Below are 22,642 nucleotides of genomic sequence, written 5' to 3'. Positions count from 1 at the left end.
GGGCGGTCTCCGCAGCCCTCCAGATGACATCAAAAAAATAAATAAAAGAGCATTATCAAGAGTTTTCTCCTAGACATGTATCGCACACCTACGTACCAAAGGATTACTCCCTGAAAAAGACACAAGTCTCCTCTCGAGTGGCTTGCGGTCCACAGGTAAATAGTGTGGAAGCGCATTGACGCGAAGGATGCGGTGTGGTGAGGCCACAGGACAGGTCCCTAACTGGTTTTGGGGGCCGCGGGGATTGTGGAGAAATTGCCAACAGGAAGTAATGTCCAAACAAGACCTTAAGAATGAGTACAAATTAGCCAGAAATGGGGTGACAACGCCTGGGTGGCTCAGTGGTTGAGCGTCTGCCTTTGGCTCAGTGCACGATCCTGGAGTCCCGGGATGGAGTCCGCATCAGGGTCCCCGCAGGGAGCCTGCTTCTCCCTCTGCCTCTCTTCTCCGTGTCTCTCCTGAATAGATGGCAATCTTAAGAAAAAAGAAAAACGGGGTGACAGTTGTGGGGAGCTGGAAGAGATTGTCCAGGTAGAGGAGACTGAATGTGTGAGGGCAAGAGGAAAGGGAGAGGAAATACAAAGGCCAGAACCCCGAGGCAAAGGCCACAGGTAGTCTGAGGGCTTCGAAGGATGGGAGGGAATCAGATTAGAGTCTATTCAGAAAATACTGGATGTGGATACTTGACTAGAGGAATAGGACAGGAGGCTGGTAGAATAATCTAGATTAGACACTCGAGTGGCACGTACTAGAATGGCGTCAGTACGTGAGGGGAATAGTGGCTGCGTTTGAGAAATAGCTGCTGAAACTGGAAAAAACTTGATTTTGAACATAGACGATGAGGGAATCAGAAGAATCAAGAATGACGTCCAGGTTTCCGGCTTGTGAAACTGGAGAGACTGGTAGCATCATCTGCTAAGGCAGAGCATACACGGTGAATTCAGGAGAAAGCTGCTGTTCACACCTGGACCTGCGAATGTGAGGGGCCATTTCAGACACTTAGGGGGAGATGCCACCTAGATGTGTATCTGAAGCCCATTAGAGATCCAGGCTGGAACTACAGAAAAATAAGTCATCAGAGGGGCGTCTGCCTTGGGGTCAGATCGTGACCCCGGGGTCCCGGGATGGAGTCCCACATCGGGCTCCCCACGGGGAGCCTGCTTCTCCCTCTGCCTGTGTCTCTGCCTCTCTCTCTGTGTCTCTCATGAATAAATAAAGTCTTAAAAAAAAAACTCCACTCACAACGAAACCACTAAAACCTGTGAGTCAACAGACTTTGATGCTAAATTCTATAGGTTAGATGTGTTTTTTTCATTCTTTTTAACCGACACTTAAAATTAACCACTGTCCTTAAAAAGCAGCCTTCTCATGAACTTCTTGGACATCACAGTCACCCAGTTCATTCCGCTTCTGTGCCCACTTCTTAGTCTCTTTCTGGAGACTCTTCGTCCCCTCTGGCTCTCTCCAGGCTGTCTTCTGTCCTGAGCCTGCACCAGGTGATCTCACATATACTTATGGCTTCAATTGAGCATCTGTAATCCGATGATATTTTTGTTTATTAGGGAACATGAGCAAATGGGAGTGGCAGGAGGAGAGCAGGGAGCCTGATGTGGGCTAATCTTCTAATTCCCTCATCATCTATGTTCAAAATCACCAAGTTTTTCCAGTTTCAGCAGCTATTTCTCAAACGCAGCCACTATTCCCCTCACGTACTGACGCCATTCTAGTACGTGCCACTCTAGTGTCTAATCTAGATTATTTTACCAGCCTCCTGTTATTATTTCCCCTCTAGTCAAGTATCCATATCCAGTATTTTCTGAATAAACTCCAATCTGGGGATCCCTGGGTGGCACAGCGGTTTGGTGCCCGCCTTTGGCCCAGGGCGCGATCCTGGAGACCCGGGATCGAATCCCACGTCGGGCTCCCGGTGCATGGAGCCTGCTTCTCCCTCTGCCTATGTCTCTGTCTCTCTCTCTCTGTGACTATCATAAATAAATAAAAATTTAAAAAAAATTTAAAAAAAAAGAAAAACTCCAATCTGGTTCCCTCCCATCCTTCGAAGCCCTCAGACTACCTGTGGCCTTTGCCTTGGGATAACTCTCAACCACGGAGCCACCGAGGCGTCCCTATGAATGGGTTTTGAAGTGGAGACAGAATTTGGAGAACGCTTATGAGAAGTTTAGCCGACTCAGGGCAAAATATGGCAACAGGTGGAGGTCAACATTTGAAGGTTTTTCAAAGATGTGAGAAACTTAAGCACATTTAAATATTGGTGTGAATGAGTCAGTATAGAGGGGGGAAAAAGCAAAATACAAAAGAGAAAGGGAAAAAACCAAAGGAGTAAGTTCTCCAAAGGAGATGGGAAAAGAAATGGTGTGTCTCCAAAAAGCTCCTTCCTCATTGAAATGTGGGCCAGAAACTGGGTTCTGCAAGGGCTCCCTCAGGATGCAGGTTATCCAGCACTGTGTACCTTTCAGCACTGTATCTGGAAGAAAATCCTTTATATTTCTGATAAGTAGCTTGAGGTACCCTCATTCCATTTTTTTTTTTTTTTTTTTTTTTAAATTTTTTTTATTTATTTATGATAGTCACAGAGAGAGAAAGAGAGAGAGGCAGAGACATAGGCAGAGGGAGAAGCAGGCTCCATGCACCGGGAGCCCGACGTGGGATTCGATCCCGGGTCTCCAGGATCGCGCCCTGGGCCAAAGGCAGGCGCCAAACCGCTGCGCCACCCAGGGATCCCCCCTCATTCCATTTTAATAGAATTTAAGTGGGGTAAGGTCAACACTTGTGATCACACTTGCTTAATTTTAAGTTCCCTCCCCAACCAGTTTTTCAATAAAGGCAAACTGTATTCAAAGTATGTATGTACCTTACTTAACCAACATTCACAGCCTGTGATGGTCTGCAAATGTGCTATTCTCTAGCCTTGGCTAAATTGTTCTACTTTGCTAGCCCTATTTTAAAAAGGCCACCAGCTTTTACAAAAGTGTCCTACTTTATCATTACGTGTGGATGCATGCTGTTGAGTCAGTAATCTCCCCTCTAAATTAGATGCAGTCTGACTGACCACTGGTTAACAGTGACTGATGACGTCTGAGGCTTTTTGCTTTTATACCCCTATACCTGGACCTTGGGAAAGATGTCAGACTCTCTAAGGAGGAACTGTAGGGTCTTCTCTTAGCTCCACGTTGCTTGAAATCATGAATCAACGTATCATTTCAAGTATTTGATCTACCATTTGCACCCCTGGCTCTATTATCTGTTATTTACATGGGATCATCTTTAAGGGAATACAACTTTTGATATTGTTTCAATGTTAATAGTTCGATATTCTGGACCAACTGTTGAACAGAAAACTTTCTGCAACAATGGAAACAGGTTGTGAATTCAAACCCTAAGTTGGGTTCCATGCTGGGTATTGAGCACTGGGGATGAGCACTGGGGGTTATATTTAAGTGATGAATCATTAAATTCTACTCCTGAAACCAGCACTACACTAACTTGAATTTAAATAAAAATTTAAAATATAGCCACAGTGACCCTTGGTGATCTCACTTTTGCACTTGATATTGAAGATCATTCATATATCATGGTAATCCCATTGAAAGACTTAAAATGGGGCAGCCCGGGTGGCTCAGCGGTTTAGCGCCATCTTCAGCTCAGGGCATGATCCTGGAGATCCGGGATCGAGTCCCACATCGGGCTCCCTGCATGGAGCCTGCTTCTCCCTCTGCCTGTGTCTCTGCCTCTCTGTCTCTCATGAATAAATAAAATCTTAAAAAAAAAAAAAAAGACTTAAAATGTGATAAAATGTTAGCCAATGAACACAATAAAAAGCTAGTGACTACCACTGTTCATTTAATTTTGCCTATACCTTGCTAAGTTCCAAGGCAAATCCATTAAAGAAAAAGGTACATCCATATTCCTTTTTAGTAACTTAGCATGAGATCTTAGAATATTTTCTCTTAAGGATCTCTTCTTTACTGATAACGAAGTTAATTGATACTACTAACCAAGTTACTACTAATAATTATTAATGGGTTAATATTGTTTTTAGCCTTAGTAGTTAAAATTAAAAAAGACTTGGCAAAGGCTATAGGGCAAAGGCAGACAAACACAAAAGCTTTCATACATAACAGTTTCCATGACACCTCAGCTCACGCTTTATGGAAAATAGTCCTATTGAAACAGAAGGAAAAGTTGCTGCTAAGGAATCAAAAACAAAACCAGATCTCATACTAACAGTAGCTAAAAATTATCAATTTCTCAGATGAGAACACAACCTACTCATGATTGAAGAGTAGTTATGGTTTGTGAATGATGTAAGCAATTTGGCTAGGAAAGAACCAAAGGACAGGAACCATATATAATTCCAATTTGGTTAATTTACATGATGAAATAGTTAATTTTACTAATATACTCAAACTTTCTCTTTACTCCCAATATTTCTAAAACTTTAATCACATAATTCAAATTAAGGTTATTTATATTTTTTAGCAAGCAAACTTTGATGCTAGAATACGATAGGAAAAAAAGCATCTCAAAAAGAGAATTATAGTTAAATATAAAAATAAGAAATGTAGCCTCTTGATATGGCTAAATTGTTGTATTTAAACATTTAAACTACAGTTCGACGGGTGGGGGAAGGAGAGGCATCAAAGGTTCCTTTACGTCAAAAAGGATGAATTTTGAAAGGAGAAAAGCAATTTATGAACCTATGGACATATTACTGGAGAAAAAAACTACCAAATTCCAAAAGTTAAATCTAATTGGAAAAAATCTAGAAAGAAAAAAATTCTGCTTTCAACTAAGTTTTTTTTGTCCATTTTATAGAAGAGCTTATTTATTCTTTTTCCAAATGGGTATTTATTATTTGTACAGATACATAAAAATGATTCCCGTTTTTAAAAACATACTAAAAATATACATTAACCACAAAAAGCTTAACTCTGACTGGAAAGAAGATGAGCATGGTTATTTGCAAAAGAGCAATAAACACAAAAAGCAAACATAAATTATGACAAGTGTACATCCATTTTTGATAAAAATAAGTTCTATTTTTACATTAATACTTTATTATAATCTTCTATATGAGATCCTCCGACCTTATTTACATTTGCTATGAAATTTCTATTAGCATGTATAACTCAAAGGCACTCAATTCAGAGGTTTATAAGGTCCTGAGCTTAAGTAGGAAATAGGATTCCCAACCAAAATTTGAACATAAATAATTCTGCAGATCAGAGAATATGAAAATGTTTAAAGTATAATATTTGGTACATAAATAATCCATGACCAAGAATAAAGTACAGAATGTCAAAGAAAAGACCATGTAAGGCAAAAGAATATCCTCAGGTTCAAATTGATTTTCTCCCCCATTCAAGTTCATTTGAAAGTCTAAAGCTGATTTTGTTAAAAATCCTAAGAAAACTAAATTAAAAGCAAAGTAAAATAGCATGAAAATGCTTACATTAAATAAAAAGTTCCCCAGCTTAGTCTCCAAAACCACAAAAAAGTATTTAATGATTAAAAATGAGCACAGCTTAGAGGAATAGCAGAATACGAGGAGGAATTAATGAGCAGTTGAAAAAAATTAAAGGACAGCTTTAACTGTAACAACTGAAACAGCATTTATAATTAGCCATTCAAATAGTTTCTTTAGCATTCTTTTAGCCAAATAAAAATAAGTTTACAGGTAGATAACTGACAGTCACTAACATTAGGTAGGATCAAAGTTTAAACCAAAAATTAAATCTATATTAGGCTTCAGAGAAATATGAATTTTACCTACAGCAATTTTCTACTGATGCTTAAAAATTAAAAGCATGAGTCAACATCTTTGTAACAAATGGTTTGACAGACATTTTCTTGGCTTTAAAATGTTTTTTTTTCATATATGCATAGAAATGTAATGAGCATAAGAATAGTCCTCTGTATTATCTGTACAGTTCATAAGGCCTTTGTCTTTGTTAGTCACCTTAGACGTGAATATCAGTAGGGCCATTAAATTAAAGCTGGCCGAAAAAGTTTTCAAAGTGCTACTGTTTCCAACTGATGAGATCCTCAGTTTTCTGGATTTTCTGGATGATTATTTTCAGTTCTTTTTTCTGGTGATATATACAGGAAGTTACAGCAGATGTATAAAGGGAAGATGAGAAGTCTGCTGTCCAAGTTCATCACTACTTGTTCCTATAAAACAAATTTGTAGCTTTAATAACAAGAAAAAATAAAACAGAAAACCAAACTGTTGAATCCAGTTAACAGAAGGAGATCATATGGTGGTTAAGAGCTTTGTATCCAGGGGCGCCTGGGTAGCTCCCTCGGTTAGGTGTCTGCCTTTGGCTCAGGTCGTAACCCCTAGGTCCTGAGATCAAGCCCTGCATTGGGCTCCCTGCTAAGCAGGGAGCCTGCTCCCTCTCCCTCTGCCCAACCCTCCTCATCCTCTCTCTTTCAAATAAATAAACTCTTAAAACAACAACAACAACAACAACAACAAAACAAGAGCTTGCATCCAAAGTCTCAAAATCACTGTTCAGATCTTGAAACTCCTACCTACTCCTACTGGCTGTGAGGTTGGGCAAGTCAATGACTTGTCAGCTGCAGCTTCCTTACTGTAAAATGAATAAAAATACCTACCTCATATGATTATAGTGAGGATTAAATGAGACATAGAGGACTCAGCAAAGCCAGCCATGTAGGAATTACTCAGTCATGGTAGTTATTTTCATTATGAAAAATTTCTATCCAGTATCTACATAACGTATGAACAGATGTAGTCCAGAAATACATAGCAATTTGGATTCATTTCATGATGGCCTTATTTATTGTTTTTAAAAAGATTATTTATTCATTTGAAAAAGAGGGAGAGAGCAAGACACAAGCCGGGGAAGAAGAGGGAGAAGCAGACTCCCCACTGAGCAGGGAGCCCGATGCACAGCCGGAGCCCGATGTAGGGCCCGATCCTGGGACTCAATCCCAGGACCCCGGGATCATGACCTGAGCCCAAGGCAGATGCTTAACTGATTGAGCCACTCAGGTGCCCCTCCTGATGGCCTTTAGGTATTGCAAATAATAGGGAAGGTGGGAAGTCATTAATAGCACCAATAAGCATGGTTCCCATATTCCCACTAATTTTTTAAAAAGATATTTATTTATTCATGAGACACACAGAGAGAGGGGCAGAGACACAGGCAGAGGGAGAAGCAGGCTCCCTGTGGGGAGCCTGATACAGGATTCCAACCCAGGACCCCGGGATCATGCCCTGAGCCGAAGACAGATGCTCAACCACTGAGCCATTTTTTTTAAGCCCACATTCCCACTCTTGTCCTATATTTTCCACTGTCTCTAATGCAAACATATTATTTGTCTCTTGGAATTTAAAATACATTATCTTGTAAAAAAATAAAATAAAATAAAATACATTATCTTGTAAAATCAATTTCAGGCTCAATTAAATCAGTACACGTGAGAATGCCCTGAAATCTCATAGAGACAGGAGTCGATCCTGTACCTGAAAGGCACAAATGTGATCATCTTTCATTCTACAAATCTCCATTTGGAACCCTGTACGAACAGCATTTGGTGAAAAAAGTCATCAGAGTAAAAAGAGCAACACTGGAACTTCTACTTTTTGAATACTTACATTCTTTGCAGTAATATACATTAGTTTTGCTTTATTTTATACATTTTGAAGAATGTATTATTTTTTTAAAAGATTTTTTATTTATTTATTTATAGAGATGCAGAGAGAGAGAGAGAGAGAGGCAGAGACACAGGCAGAGGGAGAAGCAGACTCCATGCAGAGAGCCTGACGTGGAACTTGATCCAGGGTCTCCAGGATCACGCCCTGGGCTGCAGGAGGCGCTAAACAGCTGCGCCACCGGGGCTGCCCTGAAGAATGTATTATTAAGTACTGTTTAAACCTAAAGTTTTTTATTTTTTACTAAGGAAGATGCTCCTGCAAAGAAGGATGAACACACTGGAACATGTGAATGATTGGTGTAGGCTTAACTGGACATAGCTTCTGTGGTGGAGGAAAAGCAAGATAAATTGGATAAAGAGGGTAAGGAACACGAACACACACACACACACACACACACACACACACACACACACAATATCTCTAGATACCTCCAAATGGGGGAAGTGGTGTTTTTAAAAAAGTGTTAGTGAACAAGATGGGTGAGATGATGGATCAAGTGAGGCGATCACCTAGGCTGATGGTACTAACAGGGTTAGCAGAGAGAAATGATGTCAAACATAGTTGGTCTTTAGAAGCTTGAATCACTCTGGTCTAGACAAAGTTTGTAGCTACAACCCAGGTGAAGACACACTAACTGAATTTGTTGAGCACATATACTTTGACGATATGTACATTTGATGATTAAAAACCAAGATTCAGTGCCACAACAAAACAGAGTCCAAGGAAGATTCTAATATTTCAATATAGGTAGGGCTGGGGGTGGGGGTAGGTCTAAGTGCCAACTTTGGGAAAAGAGGGGAGCCATGTAGACATCATCTGAGAGCTGAACGGACACACTGATTTCTGAATATTAGGTTCTATTAATTCTCAATCCCCATCCCCAAACTAGAGAGATCTAATCTTAGCTTTACTAAACCTCTAACTCCACCCGAGGGCTCAATTTACAACTGTTTGCACTGAAGCAACATAACGTTCATTTCCTTTCTTCCCCTACAGAGTGGAAGCTGAGAAGCCCACACATCACAGCATCAGACAGAGCGGCAGCATCTTTCTAGGTCTCCATTTCTACTTCCAGACTGTTACTTCTCCATCTTCATTTACAAATCCCTGCTTCTCTGAGGCTCATCACTTATTCTGTACTATAGCTCTATCACTTCCCCACATGTTCCATCTAGGTCTAAATTCCAAGGATTTATAAATCTCTCTATTGGAAATTGTCACCTAGATATAAAGCAGCCCCAATTCAAACCATCAGCTACTTGCTACTACCTCTTCTTTTGGGGCCATCTAACTTTCACTCTTGCAATTTGGCTTGGACTGCCCAACCTGGCTCTTGAATGTCTCACCAGGTTACTTTTTTTGCTCACCTCTCAAATACCAGTGTCCCCTAGGTTTCTGTCCTGTCAGATTCTCCACACAGTTCCTGGAGGCCACCTCATCCAGTTCTTCCTAGTCTAGGCATTCTTTTAAACCCCAGATCCATTTACCCACTGCCCATCACACTTTCCCCTCAGTGCCCTGAAATTAAATATGGCCTAAGCTGAATTCATTATCTTTTCATCCTCACTTTGTCACGTTCATTCTCCTTCCTGTAATCCAAATCAAAGGAAAAATTACCATAAATCAAGTTGCCCAAGTCAGAATATTAGGAACTATCTTTACTCTCTTCCTTCACATAATTAGGCATCAAATTCTATCAACTGCACTTATTTCTAGAACCCATCAACACTTCTTCATCTCCACTGCTACCTTCCTTAAGTTAAGGTTTTCATTATTTATCTGGATTATACCAATAACTTCTAAATCATCCTCTAATTATTACCATGTCTCTAATCCTTCTTATACAATGCTAAGACTCTTCATCTTTTTTTAAAAGATTTTATATTTGGGGATCCCTGGGTGGCTCAGTGGTTTAGCACCTGCCTTCAGCCCAGGGCGTGATCCTGGAGTCCCGGAATCGAGTCCTACATCAGGCTCCCTGCAAGGAGCCTGCTTCTCCCCCCTCTGCCTGTGTCTCTGCCTCTCTGTGTCTCTGTGTCTTTCGTGAAAAAAAAATAAAAAATAAAAAATTCATGAAAGACACAGAGAGAGAGAAAGAGGCAGAGACACAGGCAGAGGGGGGAGAAGCAGACTCCTTGCAGGGAGCCTGATGTAGGACTCGATCCTGGAACCCCAGGATCACGCCCTGAGCCAAAGGTGGCACTAAACCGCTGAGCCACCCGGGCTGCCTGAGATGCTCCATCTAATGCAAATCTAGTCAGCATAGTTTTATAAGATAGCTATAAAAACAAAAATCACTAGCTTTCATCAAAACTGTCATTAGAAACTATTAGGAAGAAAATTCATTTCATATTAGCAATAAAATATACTTAGACTTTTGCTTCTAGGAAATATATGGGGGGAAACTATGGGGAAAATAAAAATTTAAGGGAAAACTATAAATTTTAGAGAGAGACATAAAAGGAGACCTATGTAAAGCAGAAAATACCATATGCCAGAAAGGAAGACATCAGTTTTCCACAAATCATATATTTAACAAATATAAATCAAATCCTCCTAAGATTTTTTGAGAGGAAACTTGATTCTATATGCTATTAATAATAATAATCATGGACAAAGACCCCAGAGGTTTCTGAAAAGAATAAAGGTGGGTTTGCATTACTAGGTATTAAAATTCATTTTAAAGTTAGTCTAGTTAAAAGTGTATTGTTTCTGCAAAAAGAAGTCAATAAAGCCTAACAAAGTTCAGAAATGAAAGCAAGTATAAAAGGATTTAGTATGTGGTAAAGTGGCATTACAAATACACTGATACATCTGATACATTCCATCTATGTCATCAGAATATACTCCAATATAAAAAAGGAAATAGAAGTAGAAAAAAAATACAGACATAATCCCAATTAGAAGTCCTAAACATCACATGAAAAGAAATCATTAGAGGAATAGACTGACAAATTGTTTCATGAAGGTTCAGAGACAAGTAACAAGAATGGAGAAAGCTACAGCATACCACAAATATTGTTATTCTTAACATACAAAAGCTGTTAAAAATTAACAAGAAAACAGACCACACCCTAATAAGGACTTCAACATTAACAATATAAACTATCAACTAACAAAATCTAGTATATCTAATGTGCATACAAAATACCTAACTACACCAGTAACTAAAAAAATGAAAATTGTTTTAATTTTTATTTTTTTAAAAATATTTTATTTATTTATTCATGAGAGACACAGAGAGAGAGAGAGGCAGAGATACAGACAGAGGGAGAAGCAAACTCCATGCAGGGAGCCTGATGTGGGACTCGATCCCGGGTCTTCAGGATCACGCCCTGGGCTGAAGGCAGGTGCTAAACCGCTGAGCCACCCAGGGATTCCCCTGTTTTAATTTTTATATAATCTGTTTCTACATTTTGTATTGGGGGAAAGATTAGAGTGAAAAGACCACTATTTTGGGTAGACTCTTGTATAATGCTAGAAGAAACATAAATTGGACAGTCTATTTATTGGACAGTCATTTTATTTTTTTTAGATTTTATTTATTTATTCATAGACACACAGAGAGAGGCAGAGACACAGGCAGAGGAAGAAGCAGGCTCCCTGCATGGTAAGCACACTTACCCTTTTCCATAAAGTTTTTCCTAGTCGCCATCACATTCTTACTTTTCGATCTAGAAATTGCACTACTCCTTCCACCTCCCTGAGCATCACAAACTAACAAACTAACAACAATACTCATTATAGCACTCCTACTAATCTCTTTATTAGCCATCCGCAAGCCTAGCTTATGAATGAACTGAAAAAGGACTGGAATGAACTGAATATAATTAGTTTAAACTAAAACAAATGATTTCGACTCATTAAATTATGATTTAACTCATAATTATCATATGTCCACAGTATACTTTAACATCTTCCTGGCATTTATCCTCTCTCTAATGGGCATACTTATCTACCGATCCCACCTATTATCATCCCTATTATGCTTAGAGGGCACGATACTGTCACTATTCGTAATGATATCTGTAACTATCTTAAACAATCATCTCACATTAGTCTGCGTGATACCAATTGTATTACTAGTATTCGCTGCACACGAAGCAGCGTTAGGATTGTCTTTACTAGTTATAGTATCTAACACCTACGGGACTGATTACGTACAAAACCTAAACCTTTTACAATGCTAAAAATTATCATCCCTACTATCATACTAATCCCCCTTACATGAATATCAAAGCCTAACATAATCTGAATTAACACGACAACATATGGTTTGCTAATCAGCTTAATCAGCTTATTCTACCTAAACCAACCAAATGATAATACATTGAACCCCTCCTTAATATTTTTCTCTGATTCCCTATCGGCACCACTATTAGCACTCACAACATGACTTCTGCCCCTTATACTTATAGCAAGTCAACACCATTTATCAAAAGAACCCTTAACTCGAAAAAAACTATATATTTCAATACTAATTCTTCTCCAATTGTTCCTAATTATAACTTTCACAGCCTCTGAACTCATCTTCTTTTACATCCTATTTGAAGCAACACTGATTCCGACCCTGATCATTATTACCCGATGAGGAAATCAAACTGAACGACTAAACGCAGGACTCTACTTCTTATTTTATACTTTAATAGGATCCCTCCCACTCCTAGTAGCTCTCCTTTATATCCACAATTTCATGGGCTCCCTAAATTTTCTCATAATTCAATACTGAATCCAGCCTCTGCCAAACTCCTGATCTAATATTTTCCTATGACTGGCATGCATAATAGCATTCATAGTAAAGATACCTCTATACGGCCTCCACTTGTGACTACCAAAAGCACACGTAGAGGCCCCTATTGCCGGCTCCATAGTACTTGCCGCTGTACTCCTAAAACTAGGAGGCTATGGCATGATACGAATTACAACCCTACTAAATCCCCTGACCAATTTCATAGCATACCCCTTCATAATATTATCTCTATGAGGCATAATCATAACAAGCTCTATCTGTCTCCGTCAAACAGATCTAAAATCCCTAATTGCATACTCCTCAGTTAGTCATATGGCACTGGTTATCGTAGCGGTTCTTATTCAAACACCATGAAGTTATATAGGTGCAATAGCTCTAATAATTGCCCATGGTTTAACATCCTCAATACTATTCTGCTTAGCCAACTCCAATTACGAACGAATCCATAGCCGTACTATAATTCTCGCACGAGGACTTCAAACTCTCCTTCCCCTAATAGCAGCCTGATGACTATTAGCAAGCCTCACAAATCTGGCTCTCCCTCCAACAATTAATCTTATCGGAGAACTATTTGTAGTGATATCCTCATTCTCATGATCCAACATTACTATTATCCTAATAGGAATTAACATTATCATCACCGCCCTATACTCACTTTATATATTAATCACCACACAACGTGGTAAATATTCCCACCATATCAAAAATATCAAACCATCATTCACACGAGAAAATGCCCTAATGACCTTGCACCTACTGCCCCTACTCCTCCTATCCCTTAACCCTAAAATTATTCTCGGTCCCATCTACTGTAAGCATAGTTTAACAAAAACATTAGATTGTGAGTCTAACAATAAAAGCTCAAACCTTTTTGCTTACCGAAAAAGTACTGCAAGAACTGCTAATTCATGCTCCCATGCATAAGAACATGGCTTTTTCAACTTTTATAGGATAGAAGTAATCCGTTGGTCTTAGGAACCAAAAAATTGGTGCAACTCCAGATAAAAGTAATAAATATATTTTCTTCATGCATAATCACAGCCCTAGTTATTCTTACTTTGCCCATCATTATATCCTCTACTAAACTTTACAAGAATAAGCTATACCCATACTATGTAAAAACCGCTACTTCTTACGCGTTCATAATTAGCATAATTCCCACAATAATATTCATCTACTCAGGACAGGAAACAATCATTTCAAACTGGCATTGAATAACAATCCAAACTATAAAACTATCCATGAGTTTCAAATTAGACTACTTCTCAATAATCTTTGTACCTGTAGCCCTTTTTGTCACGTGGTCTATCATAGAATTCTCTATATGATATATACACTCCGATCCTTACATTAACCGGTTTTTCAAGTACCTTCTCTTATTCCTCATCACTATAATAGTCCTAGTTACCGCAAACAACATATTCCAACTATTCATTGGTTGAGAAGGAGTTGGCATTATATCATTCCTACTTATTGGATGATGGTACGGCCGAACCGATGCAAATACAGCCGCCCTACAAGCCGTCCTCTACAACCGTATTGGAGATGTGGGCTTCATTATAACCATAGCATGATTTCTACTAAACTTAAACACATGAGACCTTCAACAAATCTTCATTACGACAAACGATAATTTTAATCTGCCACTACTTGGCCTACTACTAGCAGCTACCGGTAAATCTGCTCAATTCGGCCTACATCCCTGACTCCCCTCAGCCATAGAAGGCCCCACTCCTGTATCAGCCCTACTTCACTCAAGCACAATAGTTGTAGCAGGAGTATTTCTTCTTATCCGCTTTCATCCACTAATAGAGCATAACCAAACTATTCAAACCCTCACTTTATGCTTAGGGGCCATTACTACACTATTTACCGCAATCTGCGCTCTTACACAGAATGATATCAAAAAAATTGTAGCGTTCTCTACCTCAAGCCAACTAGGCCTAATAATAGTAACAATTGGCATTAACCAGCCCTACTTAGCCTTCTTACACATCTGCACTCACGCATTTTTTAAAGCCATACTATTCATATGCTCAGGGTCAGTTATCCACAGCCTAAACGATGAACAAGACATTCGAAAAATGGGTGGCCTATTTAAAGTCCTTCCCTTCACCACAACCTCCCTTATTATCGGAAGCCTCGCATTAACAGGCATGCCTTTCCTTACAGGATTCTACTCCAAAGACCTGATCATCGAGTCCGCTAACACGTCGAATACCAACGCCTGAGCCCTCTTAATTACACTCGTTGCCACATCCCTAACCGCTGCCTACAGCACCCGAATTATATTCTTTGCTCTACTAGGCCAGCCCCGCTTCTCCCCTATAATCCTTATCAACGAGAATAATCCTCTCCTAATTAACTCTATTAAACGACTCCTTATCGGAAGTGTATTTGCAGGGTATATTATCTCCCACAGCATCACACCCACCACCATCCCACAGATAACTATGCCTCATTATCTAAAAATGACAGCCCTTGCAGTAACCACCTTGGGTTTCATCCTGGCACTAGAACTAAACCTTACCACACAAGGACTCAAATTTAACTATCCTTCTAATTACTTTAAATTCTCCAGCCTCCTTGGCTACTATCCAACCATTATGCACCGCCTCACACCTAAAACAAGTTTAACCATTAGCCAGAAATCAGCATCTATACTTCTGGACTCCATCTGACTAGAAAACATCCTACCCAAATCAATCTCATATTTCCAAATAAAATCTTCTACCCTTATTTCAAATCAAAAAGGTCTCATCAAACTCTATTTCCTATCGTTCATACTAACTATAATCCTCAGTCTACTAATCCTTAATTACCACGGGTAACTTCCATGATAACCAACACACCAATTAATAATGATCAGCCTGTAACAACCACCAACCAAGTCCCATAACTGTACAGAGCCGCAATACCCATAGCCTCTTCACTAAAAAACCCAGAGTCCCCCGTATCATAGATCACTCAATCCCCTATTCCATTAAACTTTAATACTACCTCCACCTCGTCATCCTTCAAAATATAGCAAGCAGTCAACAATTCAGACAACAAACCAGTAATAAAAGCCGCTAGAACAGCCTTATTTGAAACTCATACCTCAGGGTATTGCTCAGTAGCCATAGCAGTTGTATAACCAAATACTACTAATATACCCCCCAAATAAATTAAAAATACTATCAACCCTAAAAAAGAACCCCCAAAATTCAGAACAATCGCACAACCAATCCCACCGCTAATAATTAGCACAAGCCCACCATAAATAGGAGATGGTTTAGTGGCAAAACCCACAAAACTCATCACAAAAACGATACTTAAAATAAATACAATGTATGTTATCATTATTCCTACATGGAATTTAACCATGACTAATGACATGAAAAATCATCGTTGTATTTCAACTATAAGAACATTAATGACCAACATTCGAAAAACCCACCCACTAGCCAAAATTGTTAATAACTCATTCATTGACCTCCCAGCGCCGTCTAACATCTCTGCTTGATGGAACTTCGGATCCTTACTAGGAGTATGCTTGATTCTACAGATTCTAACAGGTTTGTTCTTAGCTATGCACTATACATCGGACACAGCCACAGCTTTTTCATCAGTCACGCACATCTGCCGAGACGTTAACTACGGCTGAATTATCCGCTATATGCACGCAAATGGCGCTTCCATATTCTTTATCTGCCTATTTCTACATGTAGGACGAGGCCTATATTACGGATCCTATGTATTCATAGAAACATGAAACATTGGAATTGTACTATTATTCGCAACCATAGCCACAGCATTCATGGGCTATGTACTACCATGAGGACAAATATCATTTTGAGGAGCAACTGTAATCACTAATCTTCTCTCTGCCATCCCTTATATCGGAACTGACTTAGTAGAATGGATCTGAGGCGGCTTCTCAGTGGACAAAGCAACCCTAACACGATTCTTTGCATTCCATTTCATCCTCCCTTTCATCATCGCAGCTCTAGCAATAGTACACCTCCTATTTCTACACGAAACCGGATCCAACAACCCTTCAGGAATCACATCAGACTCAGACAAAATTCCATTTCACCCTTACTACACAATCAAGGATATCCTAGGAGCCTTACTCCTACTCCTAATCCTAATATCACTAGTTTTATTTTCACCTGACCTACTAGGAGACCCAGACAATTATACTCCTGCAAATCCCCTCAACACTCCCCCACACATTAAGCTGAATGATACTTCCTATTCGTCTACACCATCCCACGATCCATCCCCAAATAAGCTAGGAGGGGTTCTCGCCTTAGTATTCTCCATCCTAATTCTAGCAATTATCTCCTTATTTTACACATCCAAACAATGTGGAATAATATTCCGACCCCTCAGTCAATGTTTATTCTGATTACTAACAGCCGATCTACTCACATTAACATGAATCGGGGGACAACCAGTAGAGCACCCCTTTATTATTATTGGCCAAATCGTCTCCATTCTATACTTTACCATCCTCTTAGTCCTACTACCAACTATCAGTATCATCGAAAACAATCTCCTAAAATGAAGAGTCTTTGTAGTATATTTATTACCTTGGTCTTGTAAACCAAAAATGGAGACTAATCACCCTCCCTAAGACTCAAGGAAGAAGCACCAGCTCCACCATCAGCACCCAAAGCTGAAATTCTTCTTAAACTATTCCCTGATAACAAACCCTCCTCTATTCATATATTGCAACAACTCTACTGTGCTATGCCAGTATGTCCAAAATTTCTTTTTTTCCCTCCTCTATGTACGTCGTGCATTATTGGTTTGCCCCATGCATATAAGCCCCGCAGGGAGCCGGACGTGGGACTCGATCCCAGGTCTCCAGGATCACCCCCCAGGCTGCAGGCGGTGCCAAACTGCTGCGCCACCGGGGCTGCCCTGGACAATCATTTTAAAGCGCAATCTAAACAATAGAAAATGTGTACACCATTTGACAAGAATTTTCCCTCGTGGAATTAATCTTTAAAAAAACCATAAAAATGTGTGAAGATATATGTACGTGTTTTTATAATAGTGAAAAAACAAAAAACTTTACCCCCAAAGGAGGAATTATTTAAATCATAGTATATCCAAAATAACTAATATTATGTAATAATAAAAATGACATTGTGGATATACATTTTATTGATAAGAGCTATATATAACAATGTGGAAAAATAGGTCATAAAATAACAGCAAGATCTAATTTTGGTGTTATCTTTAAGTGAGATAAGTATGATTTTTCTTTCTGCTTTTTTATATTTTCCATTTTTTTCTTTAACATCTATAACCTATATAAAACACACATATGCAACTCCCAACCATAACCCTTCCAAAGCTTTCTACAGATTTCAGGAAAAAGTCCACGCTCCAGCCTCAGCCCATCATGCCTTGGCTCTCGTCCTACTGAACTCTTCCAAACCTCTCTCAATTCCTCCAATGACCCTTGTGCTCTCTTGCCTCCATCTTATTCATCAATTGAGGCTTCATTCAGGTATCCATTCCCTTTTCAATTTTTCCAGGAAAGGAAATTTTCCAGGAGCTGTTGTCTCTGTTGTCCCTTCTCTTCCTCCCCCAACAACCACACCTGCCCTCAACCCCACAGTCAAAGTTAGAAACTTCTCCTTCAACATTACATTTATACAATACACAAATACACATTATATTGTATATTTATATATATATATAAAGAGGAACACAAGTTTCTCTTTATTTACTCTACTCCTAGCACAGAACCTAGCACTCCGCAGGAACTCCAATGTTTGCTGAACAAACTCAAGGAGCACTTGAAATACAGTTATCTTGGCCTGGTGCTTTAAATCTGTGGTTGTTTATGACATTCCAGGTAGAAAGTAAAGATAGCCATTGTTCATGCAGCTCCAGAAGGACCAACAGAGTTCTACTGAAGGCAGATTTGAACTTCTATTATCTATCTTCTCAAATACTATCTACCATGTGAGAGAGTCAGCTCATTGTTGCTAGAATTACAAGTGGAGGATCCTCTATAAGAATGTTGTTAAAGGTGTTCTCATACAGGGTATGTGAGGTTAGAGCTACGTGAGGTGAGAATTATCACCCCAAGGTTCCTCGCAATGCTAAAATCTGATGTTCTGTAAGAGGCCCTTCAGTCTGGAAAAAACTGCTAACTGCTAATAATTTATGTAAACTCTAGGCTCTTAACCCTTTATTAAAACAGTATGTCCCTTGGAATCGTGGTTAGTCTTAACAGAAGTACACTTCCTTAATATATATATATTTTAAAGATTTATTTGAGGGAATCCCTGGGTGGCACAGCGGTTTGGCGCCTGCCTTTGGCCCAGGGTGCGATCCTGGAGACCCGGGATCGAATCCCACGTCAGGCTCCCGGTGCATGGAGCCTGCTTCTTCCTCTGCCTGTGTCTCTGCCTCTCTCTCTCTCTTTGATGACTATCATAAGTAAATAAAATTAAAAAATAAATAAATAAATAAAAAATAAAGATTTATTTGAGAGAGTGTGTGTGCTTGCACGTGTGCACATACAGGTGAGCAAGAGGCGGGAGGAGCAAAGGGAGAGGGAGAAGCAGACTCTTCACTGAGCAGGTTGCCCAATGTGATACAATATGGGACTCGATCCCAGGACCTGGGATCATGACCTGAGCTGACAGCGCTTAACTGACTGGGCCACCCAGGCGTCCCCAAACTTAATATTTTAACAGATCTCATATTACTTTTTTGAAATGGTTTACTTTCTCATCATGACATCTTGAAACTTCTACATGCATGTGATACATGAAGAAACAGATGGCTTTAGAGAGAGTTTTGGGAATATTACAGATGCTTGCTACTTTACAAACCTGTTATGCTAAAGCATAATGTTCTCTTAATATTCAGAAGCTATGGAGACATACTGGATTATCTTCAAGGTGTTTGCTAATAATCTATAAATAAATGCACTTATGAACACAATGGATAAAGCAATTAAGATTCATAACTTTCTGAAGAAGTTATTCAGGATAAACAATTATTTCCCTATTATCAGCATTTCCCTGCCCCTCAAATCAAATTGAGTTTTCTTTTTCCTCTTTTTGTCTTAGTTACACTTTTAATAAAATGAGGGCAAACTATGCATAAGTGAACAGAATATTTCCATTCCTGCCTTCAAAAAAACTTTTAAACCAGTCTTTAAATCAAATGTTAATTCTACTTAAGAATTTTCAAGAGAGGATTCAAAAGACAAATACCAGAAAGGTAATCAAACATACCTGGTCCTTTTCAAGTGTAAGTATTTGATAGCCAGTTGTTCTACTACATATTAGTTTTCCACTACTATCAAAAGAGGCCAAACGTAATCTAGGATTAAAAAGAAAAACAGAAATAACAAACATATGATCTTTTTTTTAAGATCTTATTTCCAAGTAACCTGCACACCCAACGTGGGGCTGGAACCCACTACCCTACAATCAAGAGTTGCGTACTCCTCCGACTGAACCAGCAGGTGCCCCTAAATGGTTTTTTAACCACAGATTAACTTAAACATGCTCTCCCTCACTTTAATATTTAACATTTTCACTTTTTCTTCCATATTCTTTTATTTGATAAAAGGTCTTAAAAAGTCTTTTCAAATTCTAAACCGACCCTGTTACAGATTTATACGCTTGTGCTGTTATACGTACCTGGGATCTAAAATAATACATAAATGTCTTTTTGTTGTGGTAGAACATACATAAAATTAAAATACCATTTCTAGGTTTACAGTTCTCAGCCTTAAACACAGCCTCATGGTCCTGCGGTCAGCACTGCCCTCCACGTCCAGAACTTCCTCCCGCCTGGACTCTGCACCCAGCGCACACAGATCCCCACCCCACCTCGCCACTGATGCCGTTCTCCTTTCTCGGTGAACCTGTCACTCTACGTACTCTGTATGAGTGCAATCGTACCCTATTTGTTTGTGACTGGCTTATTTCACTTAACATAAGGTCATCAAGGTTCATGTTGTTGCATATGTGACAATTTCCTTTCCTTTCAAGGCTGAATAAAATTCCTTTGTAGGTACGGACAATATCTACATAGAGCTCTGCTGAGGGACACGTGGGCTGCTTCCACCTTCTGGCCACTGGGAATAACGCTGCTGTGAAAATGAATATACTGATATCTGTTCCAGACCCTGCTTTCAGTTCTTTTGGGTAAATACCCAGATGAGAAATTGCTGGATCATATGCTAATTCTATGTTTAATTTTTTGAGGAAATGCCATTTCGTTTTCCACCTAGGACACACCATTTTATATTCCCACCAGCAATGCACAAAGATCCAATTTCTCCACATCCTCATCAACACTTTTTGTTGTTTTTGATAATAGGCATTCTAATGGGTTTGAGGTGCTATCTCATTATGATTTTGATTTGCATTTCTCTGATGAGTGATGTTTCATGTTTGAAAAGATGCTCATTAGCCATCTGCATATCTTCTTTGCAGAAATGTTTAAGTCCACTGCTCATGTGTGAATAAAGTTGTTTGTCTTTTTGTTATGGAGTTTTAGGAGTTCTCTAAAATTCTAGATATTAGCTCCTTATCAGATACATTGTTAGCAAGTTTCTCCTATTCTCTGGGTTGTTGCATTTTTACTCTTGTGCTAGTGTCCTTTGGTACACAAGACTTTAATTTTGATGAAGTCCAATTTATTTTTTTCTTTTGTTATCTCTGCTTTGGTGTCATATTGAAGAAAGCACTGCCAAATCCAATGTCAAGAAGATTTCCCTCTATGTTTTCTTCCAAGAATTGTTTTATAGTTTCAGCTCTTATGTGTAGGTCTTTGATCCATTTTGAGTTAATTTCACATATGGTAGAAGGTAAATATATGACTTTAAAAAAACCCATTCATTAAGCTATTTTCCAATTCATCAGCATCTTCTCCAGATAGAGCCAGCTCAACTATCTGGCAAATTTGGGACTTTTGAAATCCCACAGAAAGTGAAGGACAATACCAGACATGTTTTCCTGGAAAAATACCTTGCTGTTTTTACATTCTGGACCTATAATCTGCAAGAACAGCAGCAAAGCAACAGCTTCAAGTCTATTACCAATCCTGTATCATTCATATTCTAGCCTATTCTTTCTGACATACTAGATCCAGACTTTTTTATTTTGATTATTACTAACATGTCACAGCAATAAAAGCTTATTATTATTATTTCCTTGCACATTCATATATATTTTCATATATATTGTATCTTATCAAAACTCTACTATGGTTGGTGTAAATTATTGGGTTTTATTTCATTTCTTTTATTTTTTCTGGAGGAGGAATGGGGCAGGGAAATTCATCCTACCTAAATGCTATGCTCCTTCGAGGTTGTAAACTGACAGATCCACTACATGGCTGATTCAGTGTGTTGCGTTTGAAAATGATGTATCGATTGGTGTAAGTTACAAGCAGGTCAAAGCCGAAGTTAAAACCTGTCCACCGCCAGCAGTACTAAGGAAATACAAAAGAGAAAGATTTACTTCAGTTTATCACACTAGCAAATCAAAAATAAAAATTTCAAAATGTCCTTTCTTTAACTCCTTTCAAATATTTATCCCTCATGGGTACTTTTCCTTTAAGGCTTATCACACAGAATATATATAAAGGTTTACCGTGTCGGTATAGTGTATTTCAAAACCAGAAAAGCAGCCCTCATGGTCACCATTCTTTAAGGTACTTTCATAATATCACTTCTTCATGATCTGTTTTGTTATGTCTCCACACTGTTATTCTATCGTAAGTAATATGGCTTTTGACTGCAACTCTAAGGAGGTATAGCTTAGAGGGCTAGGAGGCTATATGGAGGTATTAAGAACCCATTAAAATCTACCTTGCTTTAAAAATACTCTAAATTCCTTAAATAACTAACAGATACATAGTCACTTTAATTAATTTATTTTTTAAAGTTTATTTAGTTATCTCTATCCCCAACTTGGGGCTCAATATCATGACCTTAAGATCAAGAGCTGCAAGCTCTTCAAGGTCATCCAGACACCCCACAACTGGGTTATTTTAAATACCATCATGCGGTTCACAAGTTTGTTTAATCTATCACTATTAATGGACTATTAAGCAAGCTGGTAAGGTATAGTGAAGGAAAGTTAGGGCTTCAAGTGTTTGGTTGACACTAAGAGTTACAACATTAATTCAATAGCTCACAGGTATTTATTGAG

At 38.9% G+C, this 22,642-nt stretch overlaps 1 protein-coding gene across 2 annotated transcripts in view; it reads right to left on the bottom strand.

Annotated features, from left to right (window-relative positions):
• Positions 1-304: 304 nt before the first annotated feature.
• Positions 305-22,642, bottom strand: part of GMCL1 (germ cell-less 1, spermatogenesis associated) — a 60,767-nt gene continuing 38,429 nt past the window's right edge. Inside the window, exons 12-14 of one of the 2 annotated variants that reach the window (XM_049115937.1) lie at positions 21,775-21,920; positions 19,709-19,796; positions 305-474 (exon numbers count right to left, since the gene is read on the bottom strand). In XM_049115937.1, the coding sequence (XP_048971894.1) occupies positions 403-474; positions 19,709-19,796; positions 21,775-21,920 (306 nt within the window). In that variant the 3' untranslated portion in view covers positions 305-402. Of the gene's footprint in view, positions 475-5,038; positions 6,193-19,708; positions 19,797-21,774; positions 21,921-22,642 lie in introns of those variants that run through there. The other variant, XM_025470637.3, reaches the window with a different exon arrangement.

Source organism: Canis lupus, chromosome 10 (assembly GCF_003254725.2).
Source record: "Canis lupus dingo isolate Sandy chromosome 10, ASM325472v2, whole genome shotgun sequence".
Taxonomy (NCBI): Eukaryota; Metazoa; Chordata; class Mammalia; order Carnivora; family Canidae; genus Canis; species Canis lupus.
The sequence above is the reverse complement of the archived record's forward strand: the minus strand, read 5'-3'. Positions and strand labels throughout refer to the sequence as shown.